The sequence below is a fragment of the Miniopterus schreibersii genome, assembly GCF_964146895.1.
Source record: "Miniopterus schreibersii genome assembly, chromosome: 9".
Classification (NCBI taxonomy): domain Eukaryota; kingdom Metazoa; phylum Chordata; class Mammalia; order Chiroptera; family Miniopteridae; genus Miniopterus; species Miniopterus schreibersii.
The window spans coordinates 1462481-1471862 of NC_138118.1; the positions used below are offsets into that span (position 1 = coordinate 1462481).

At 61.2% G+C, this 9382-nt stretch overlaps 1 protein-coding gene across 1 annotated transcript; it reads right to left on the minus strand.

Annotated features, from left to right (window-relative positions):
• Positions 1 to 4653: 4653 nt before the first annotated feature.
• Positions 4654 to 8821, minus strand: EN2 (engrailed homeobox 2; the record flags this gene model as incomplete). Its single annotated transcript, XM_081147107.1, has 2 exons — positions 4654 to 4970; positions 8167 to 8821. The coding sequence occupies 2 exons, from the start codon at positions 8819 to 8821 to the stop codon at positions 4654 to 4656; spliced, it is 972 nt and encodes a 323-aa protein (XP_081003233.1).
• Between the last annotated feature and the right edge of the window lie 561 nt (positions 8822 to 9382).

Below are 9382 nucleotides of genomic sequence, written 5' to 3' on the forward strand. Positions count from 1 at the left end.
GCAGCAGGCCCGAGTCACACCTGTTCCCCCAGACTCTGGAGTCGTTCGCCCCCTCTCATCTCCCCCCCACCCCAATGCCTCTGCGGGGGCTGGTCCCAAGCTGCAGAGGTGGCCCTCACCCCAGGAGCTGAGCACGTGGCCAACAGCAACAACTACAATAATAATATCGCCGTCACCGGCAGCCTCACCAGCCAGAGCCCAGCGCGGCGGCCCACGCTTGATTTAATCTCGTAATTAGGAGCCACTTTAATGAATATTATTATGTCATTTCAGGCGATTTCAAGAATGGCCTTTTATTTTTTTTGTGGGCGGGCCGTATAAAGAGAACAGAGTATTAGAGATTAATAAAACCATGAATGGTGTGCGCGGGGCTCGCGCGGCGTGGGCGCCGAGGGCGGCTGGGCCTGCAGCCCCCGGGCCGGGGACTCGGCGCCCCTGTGACCGCCCCTCTCCACGTCCCTCGCCCCACCCGCCTGCGCAGCTCCGAGGCCTGCAGAAGCCTCCTCGCGACAGAAGCGCAAAGGGGTCCCCGGCCCCAGACCCAGCGCGGGGCTCAGCCTGTGTGCAGGGCGGCTGGGCGCGGGTGGGGTGGGACCGTCGGTCTTCCCCGAGGCCTTTGGCAGCGAGGCCCTCGGTCGCCAGTCGCTATTAACCTCCCGGCGCGCGACTCCCAGGGGCGCGCTGCGTTTTCGGTGGAGCCGGGACCCTCCCGTGGCGCTTGGGGAGCGGCCGGGCCGGCTGAGAGCGCGAAGGTCGAGTGTTATTAAACCAGCGGGAGAGAGAATGACTTTCAGCCGAGCGGGAGCGAGCGCACGCCGCCCCCCTGGCCGCCCGGGGCAGCCGCGGGCGTATTTGCATAGATAGTGCCAGGGTATTTGTGAGCCCCGTGCGCCCGGGCACACCTGTGCCCAGCGGTCCGGGAGCCCCGACGATTTGCCTTTCACTCCAGGAAAAAACAGAACAAAAAACGGAGCCCTCTCGGCGATGGGAGTGGTGTCACCCCGTGTGGCTCCCTCCTTGGCTCCCTAAAGAAAGCGCACAGCGGGTCCAGGCTGGGTGCCCGTCGCGCCCGCGTTGATCTTCGGATTCTGACTCCAGCCTGAGGACCCGACTCATCCGACCTCTCCAGGCAGCAAAAGCGGGAGGCCTGGGAGCGCCCTGCGGGAGCGCGGGCTCGGGCAGGCCCCGGCGGCCGCCTCTCCACCGGCCCTCAGCCCGGCCACCGGCCACCGAGGATGATGGACACGGCCAGGCCTGGCTTGGAGGTGGTTCAGCTGCTAAGAGCAGGGGCTTCTTTATACGGGAGCCTTCCTCGGAGGAGCGTTTAGGGAACCGGCCTCCTGCGGCCGGACAATCTGGTCGGCGTGGTCCCCCGACTTCTGCTGCCCCGTTGGTCCAGATCCCAGGCACCCAGAGGCCCAGGTGGAACCCCGCGGGCCGCCGGGCTTCAGAAAGGAGCCTTGGCTGCCCTGCAGGCCCTGCTCTGGTCTCCACTGGCCCCTCCTGAGAGCCGGTTGGCTGGCGCAGCAGGGCCTCTCGGAGCTTAGATTGTATGCTGCTGATTTTTAAAAATGTAATAAACATAGGAGCAGAACCAGAATCTCAGTGCTTCAGGGGTCTAAAATCTCACTCAGGTTAATCCCCTCCCAGAGACAAAAAGGCAAAAAAGAAAAAAAAATTTTTCCCTATGCCACTGCAGGCCTAGTATCTGCTTGCACACCTCTGGGGACAGGGATCTCATTACCTGACAAGACTGTACCTTGCCCCTTAGTAGTGTTATGTTTTGCAAACAGATTTAAAAAAATGATTGTTTATATTGTCGTTTCATTAAAAAGAGAGTCCAATGTTGTTATATTGTCGTTTTATTAAAAAGAGAGTCCAATGGGGCAATAGCAGTAGTGCTGGTGGGCATTTGTTTTTAATCTGGGACCCTCAGAACTGCCAAAGCGGGGAGTGAGGGAGGAGGGAGACTCTGGGAATGGCATCCCATTGGTGACGACCCTGGGGCGCTCCTGGAACCGGGAAGCTGGTGCTCCAGGGCTTCCTGTTGAGCTAGGTCTTTGTAAATTTGGGGAGCATCCCTGCTCCTGCCCAGAGGCTCAGGGACCCCGGGAAGCCTGCGTGGAACAGAAGCAGCCTGAATGATCCCCTTTGGCAGCACGTGATCCTTTGAGTAGTCTCTGAGTTTCTTTTACTGGGAGAAGAAACTATTTTTTTCCAGCCAAGAAAGTTTGGCAATAGAGCAGCTGGGTGTGCAGGGTGGACTATCCTGCGTGGCCTTGTGGAGGTGGATCCCAGCTGCTTCTCTGCTGGCCGGGCGGCCTGGGAAACCCAGGCATCTGGTCAGCTCACAATACGCCTTGGGATGTTGTCCATGTCCTTTACTTTGAGGGTAAAAGCAACAACGAAACATAAAAGAGGAGAGCCGCCCACGTCTGTCCAGTAAGAAGAGTTCCTCCCGCCCCCCCTGGAGGGTGGGTGCCTGTTGCTCTCCGAAGAATTTTAAATATTTATTCAGTGGGATAGCGCCATATTTTGAACAGTTCCTTCTGGTCAGGAGATGTGTACTTACATTACTTTGGTTGCTCTGTGCTCACATAGAAAATATCCGAACGGTCTTCATTATTTTAAAAAGAAATTACCTATGGGGGTGGGCCTGGGTACCCCCGGCGGGACTGAGGCAAAGCCTCCAGTGCCTGCGCTGTGGGAGGAGGCCCATGGCAGTGGCCGGGACTCAGCAACACACCGAGAAAAACTAGTCACTCCACCTCGGACAGCCAGTATTTTACAATAAACCGGGGTTATTTTTATTTAATGTAACTTTCAAGATTTTAAAACACACAAAAAATGCAGAGGGAATGTTCACAATTTCGATAAGCACATTTGGAAGTAGAAACATTCATTTCTCATAAGGTTATAAATAGTTGATACTGGAATTGTAAAATGCACGTGTTTTATAAACTAAAACAAAAAAACAAAACCTTTAAAAATGAAAGCCCAAAAAACTTTGCTTCCTGCGAAAAAGGCATGTCATTCATTGAGTTTCCTAAGCAGCAGATGGTTACTCACAGAATGTTAAATTACAACGTCTTGTCTTTATAGTTTCCTTTTTAAAAAGGTTCACACTAGAATATACAGAGCGAGTGTTGTTGTGGTGAAGTTGAGAGGTTTAAGGCAAAGAGAGAAATTCACCCTCAGTCTTGGGGGGGAGGGGCCGTCGTGACTCCCGCCTGGGCCATGGGCACCCCCGCTGTCCCGGCTGCAGATGGACATTTGGACACGATTCTTTTTCTGTACACTAAACAGAAGACAGCGTGGAGTTATATAGAGAGATAATGTGTTTGTTTATATATATATATGTACTTGGCAGGGGTATATTGAATATATTCAATTTACACTGTACCACACCTTCCAAAAATAAAATGTATATTTAAAAACAAACAAACAAGGAAAGACAAAAAGCGATAAGAAATTATTATTTACACGTTTCCTTCCTTCCTCTGGATCCCGGAGGATTCCAAGAGCCTTTAAAAGTCACGGTAGCCACACGCGCCAGAGCTGGGGGCTCCTGAACACCTGCCTGCGTGAGCACACGCGCGCACACATAGGTACGCACGTGCTTTGTCTCGAAGGAAAGCTCTCTGGAGCAGGGGTGGCCGCTTACAAAAAAGGGGGTTAAAGAAAAAAAGGAAAGGCCAACTCTGCCTGGAGCACTCTGCCTGCCCGGAGATGACCCAGGGGCCCCGGCCGGCAGCTGAGGGGCTGGTGGAACCTCAGCCTGGGCCCTAGAGGGACGAGGGTCACCCCTCTGCTCGTGGGCCCATCTGCCCCTGGAAGCCCTGGAGCCCAGAGGCGGGAGAGTTGGTGCTGGCAGAGGGCAGAGGGACAGGGGACAGGGTCACAAATACAGAAGCAGACGGAAGCACGCAGGGGCCTGGTGAGAGGACGGGTGGACAGGGAGAGGAGGCAGGAGGGGGGGGAGGGAGTGTGGCCAGGCTGAGGACCGCTGCGGGCCCACGGCCCAGCACAGGCCCGGCGACAGGTCACAGCCACTCTCCACTGCCAAGGCCTCCCGCTCCTCCGAGGCTCGGGACAGGCCCGTGGCTGCCGTGGCCGCGGCTGGCCGGGGGCCGCCCCTCCTGCTGCTCTTACCAAGACCACACAGACAAAGTGGCGGAACTCGTAGGCCAAGTAGGAGCTATTTATTCGGTTCACAGTCGTGTGAAATGCAGCAATAAAAATCTTTGGACTTCAGCAAGTTGTTTTAATTTTTTTCTTCTTTTGAAATTAAAAAAAAAAAAGTGTCCCATGACCCATATGGAGCTTAGGGGATTTAAAAAAAAAAAAAAAAAAAAAAAAAGATGAAACCCTAAGCAGCCCCCTTCGCAAAAAAATAAAAATAAACAAATTCATAAAATTAGCATAATCTCATAAACATAAAAAAATCAAAAAAAATATTTTATAGTCAGATATTTTGGATTTTACATCACCTGTAAATTATATACACATAGAATATTGCAGAACCGTCGCTAATACACGATCTTTTCCCTAGGAATGCTGGTATAATCTTTATACACTGGCCCTTTTTGATCGCTTTAAATTATTGCATTGTTTGGCGCGCACAGGGACGCGCGGGGCGGCCCGGCCCGCGGCCTACTCGCTGTCCGACTTGCCCTCCTTGGCCGTGGTGGAGTGGTTGTACAGGCCCTGCGCCATGAGGTGCACGGCGAGCGTGTTCTTGCTGCCCGTGGCCTTCTTGATCTTGGCGCGCTTGTTCTGGAACCAGATCTTGATCTGCGACTCGTTGAGGCTGAGCTCCTGGGCCAGGCTCTGGCGCCGCTGCTCGGTCAGGTACCTGTTGGTCTGGAACTCGGCCTTGAGCCTCTGCAGCTGCTCCGCCGTGAAGGCCGTGCGCGGCCGCTTGTCCTCTTTGTTGGGGTTCTTCTTCTTTGGTTTGCGGGACCTGGGGCCTGGGTAGGCGTGGGGGACAGAGAACACCGATGAGGGGCTGCGGACCCGCCTGCTGGCTCGGACCCGGGTCACCCCGCAGGTGCGGGGAGGACCAGGCTGCGGAGGGAGGTGCCCAAGGTCGCAGGGCCGACCTGGAGGCGAGTCGGGGCTGGGCTGGGAACGGGACTTGGGGGGACTGGGAGCCTGGGCTCACCACCACCTCCACGACCCACCCTGGGGAGTGAGGCGAGGGGCCAGCGAAGTCCAGTGAGGGTGGGAGTAGGGGTACAGGGCAGACTTCAGGGAAACGTCTCCAGAAAAAAGGGAAAACTCCTGCAGGGAAGCAGATCCCCCCAACTTTCTGGCCTGGCCTTTCCCAGCCCTTTCCGAGGTTCTGTCCAGAAATAAGGGCTGCCTGGGCTTAGGGGCTGGGCCAGAGGTGAGGGGAAAGGGAAAGAGTAGCAGGAGGAGCCCTGCCGGCTGTGGAGGGGTTCCCACAGGAACCCACAGGGGACACCCACAGGGTGCCCAGGGCTGTGGGTCCTGAGGCCGGGAGGGGCCCAGACGTCTGTCTCCAGCCCAGTCCCCTTTCTGCCTCCCCCACGGGCCCTGTGGGCCCAAGTTCATTGTTTCCTTGAAGGACAGGGGCACACGTGTCCTTCTCTGGGTGGGGAAGCAGCCCCGCCAACCCAGGCTCCCCCTCCAGCCCCCAACCTCTCCCCAGTCCCCCAGCACAGAGAGGAGACCCGTCCCTGCCCCGGAGCTGACAGCCGCTTCCCGCCCGTCCCTGCCCCCACCGAGGCTGCTGGGGGCCCGGCTGACCTTGGGCAGAGAACCCGCAGTTCTGACCCCCACCCAGGCCCCCTCCTGCTAGGACACCTCGCAGCACCAGAGGTGGGTTTGGGACAGAGGCGGCCAGGCTCACAGGACCCAGCCCCAGGAAGAGGCCTGAGCGAGGGACGCGGGGGAAGCATTTTCTTTTTGTTTTAACTCAGCCTGGGAAGGAGTCTGAGAGAGGAGCCCGGACGGGCTGGTGGGGGGCAGGGGGCTGCACCCCTGGGTCTCTATCTGTGAAGTGAGTGGATCCGCTTTGGGGAGCTCCCCACCCCAACTTCTACCAGGCGTCTGTGGCTGGAGACTGCAAAAGGCTAGACCTCAGGCAGCCCGAACCCCAGGTCCCCACCCCGTCCCCAGAGCACCCTGAAGGGCTGGGGGACTGCCCGCCACCCTTTGCGGCTGCACCCCCACTGGGGCCAAGGGTTGGGGAGACAACAGCTCCAAGGCCGCCCTTCGTGATGGGTTTGGGAAGGTCCAGGGACCCAGCCGCACGGAGAACTTCCTCCCCGCGACCCAGCCAGCTAAGCGCTCTGTCCAGGGAGGTAAACTGCCAAAGAGAGGCCAAGGGCCTGTTGGGCTCAGACCCCTGGCCTTTTAGATTATAAAGCGCACCCACACTCCGGCCCGCGCCCCACACGCACACTCACAGTCAGCATCGCACACACGCGGAGGGCGCGGGCTGGGCGGCCAGGCCTTAATCGGCGGGTGCGGATTCGCCCCGTGAGAGGGGGCTCTGGGGGGCTGCGCCAAGGGACCGAGGTGGCTCCGTGAGGCCCAGAGAGGCCCAGGCGGCCCGCACCGGCTGGACCACAGCAGCCTCTGGCCCCAGCAGCCGGTGTCTCCGCCTTGACTCCCTCCCCCACCCCAGAGGCGCCTGGGGACCCCACAACACTCTTCTGCTCCTGGGGCTCCTGCAGACACGGCCCAGCCCACGAACACACACACACACACACCTTTTTACGGAAAAGAAAAATCTTCCCCCAAAGCAGAATTTTTAGTTTCTTTTCTTCCTGGATTTTCTTTCAAAACGAAACACTCAGGAGTCCTGGAAACACAACCAAACCTCCGCAGGCAAACTCTCTGCCTCGCTCTTTCCTGAAACCCCAAGACACATAAACGTGATCTTACGGGGGGGGGGGATTTAAAAAAAAATTTTTTTTTTTTTTAAGTCCAGGAAGACCCAGCGAGGCTGGCCAGGCCGGGCTGCCAGGCTCCGGCGGGCCACTGGGGTCTGGCGCGCTGTTCCTCAGGCCTCACAAAGCCGCCGAGGCTCCTCGCCGCCCCATTGTGCGCCTCTATGTTAATTAAATATTAACAAAGGAGACAGGCCAGAACAATGGACCGAGTTCCAGGTCTAACTGGAGAAATTTGGGTCTCATCAGAGAGAGACACGCGCGTTTCTGCGGCGAGGCAGCCGAGGAGTGCCTCGGTTGTGCTGAGGTTGGCCAAACGACCCCCCCATTCCCCCGCAAAACAGTTGAGGGTTTGGGGGCAAGGGGTCCGGTCAGAGTTGTGGAGTCGGTGGCCGCCACAGACCCGCGTTGAACGCGGCTGCTGATGTCCACGAGGACTGGGACCCGGCTTTTTTAAAACCCCAGACCTATGAAAAATACACCCAGCACCTCTACACACCCCGTCTCCAAACCTGCCCCCCCTACCCGGGAGCAGCCCGGGGAAATCTCAGGGAGCAGTTCCCTTCTTGGGGGGAGAGGGGAGGAATTGCAGGCCCCCCGGCCCCCCGGCTGTGTGCGAGATGGGAGCTGCGCTCCTCTGAGGGCTCTGCAAATAAAACCGGGCAGAGCGCAAAGGGCCCCGTTCTCAGCCATTCCCTCTCACGATCCCCCCCGCATCCCCGGGGAGCCGCAGCCACGCTCCCCCTTCCCCGGCTGCATCTGGGGTCGCAGGATGAATCCGGGTCTGAGGGTGGCTACCCGTGGGTCCCGGGTCTAGACTGAGTCGCAAGGGCCCGAGAAAGGGGTGAGCGGCGAGCTCCCGGGCCTGTCTTCCAGCCACCCCAGTTTCCCCACCCCATGAACTCCAGGCACGGGGTGGGGAACTCGGGGCTCCGCGGAGAGGCCCCCAAAGGCAAGAGAGAGCAGGTCCCGTCGCTCCTGCCTTTCTAAGAAGTCTGTACCCCCCTGGAGAACCGACGCCGTCCCCTCGCCTCCTGGCCGCAGCCCGGGCCAGCGTGGGCCGCGCACCCTGTCGCTGTGTGTGCGTCTTTGTGTGTGTTGGGGGGGGGGTGCGTCTGGAGTCTTCTTTCTCCGGGTAAGTTCCCGCGCCAGCGCCGCCCGCAGCCCCGCAGCCCCGCAGCCCCGCAGCCCCGCAGCCCCGCAGCCCCGCAGCCCCGCGCCCGGCGGCCGGTCCCCGCGCGCTCACCTGACGAAGGCCGGTCCGAGTAGCGCGTGCAGTAGACCCAGGCCGGCCAGAGCATGGGCTGCGCGCCCAGGTTGGCGCCGGCCTGCGAGCTGTCCGAGTCCGAGCTCAACGACAGGTCGCCGCCGCCCAAGCCGCGGGCCTTGAGCGCCCCGTCCAGGGGGCCGCCGGCGTCGCCGCCCTTCTTGGCGCCGCCGTGCAGCGAGAGCGCCTTGGACCCTCCTTCCCCTTCGCCCGGGGAGTCCCCGCCGCCGCCGCCCGGCAGCGACCCGCCGGCCCCGGGCGCACAGGGCGCGCTCTGCCGGGGCTCGCGGCCGGACCCCAGGAGCTGGTCAGCGCCGTCCGCGCCGCCGCCTCCGTCCGCGCCGCCCGCGCCGCCTTCGCCGCCGCCTCTCGCCGCGCCCGCGCCCGCGCAGCACGTCCCCGCGTCCTTTCTCCGGCCGAACTCGGGCCGCAGGATGTTGTCGATGAAGAAGTTGGTGATGCGGTGCGGGTGCTGGTGGTTGCCCGGCGCCTGCAGGACCGCGGGCAGCATCAGAGCCCGTCGGCGGCCAGTGTCCGCGTCGCCTCCGGAGCCGCCGCCGGGGCTGGAGTCCGGCTGCCGCTGCCCCTCCGCCGCCGCCGCCGCCTCGCCGGGCTTGGGGTCATTCTCCTCCATGCTGGTCACGGCAAATCCCAAACCGGTTCTCCGGGGACCCCTCCAATCAGCCCCCGGCACGTACGCGGCGCGCACGGGGATCCCGGCCGCCGGCCCGCGCCCCTTCCCCGCCGAGTCGTCCGAGGGCGCGCGCCGCAGCCTCGGCCAGGGCTGGGGTCCTCCGAGCCGCCGGCCGCGCTCGGGGCGGAGCCGTTCCGATCCGCGAGTTGAGTTCGAAAACGCCAAGAGTCGCCCCGCGCGCGGAGCCAGGAGCCGCGGGAGTCCGGCGCTCTCCTCGGCAGCGAGCGCGCGCGCGGGCGCCGGACAGTCACAATGGTCCGGCGGGGACCCGGGGCGCCTCCGGCCTCCGCGCTCCTCTCCGCGTGCGGCTGCCTCGGGCTCCGGCGCTGCCGCCGCGGCCGCCCGGGGCTGGAGCTGCGCGCATGCAGGCGGCGCGCTCCTCGGCGCTCACGCCCGCCCGGGCCCGCTCCGGCCGCCGCCGCCGCCCGGCCGCCCCCGCCCGCGCGCCCGGGCCGGCCCTCGAGGGTGCGGGGCGCCGGCGGTCAGCGCGCCCGCCGCCGC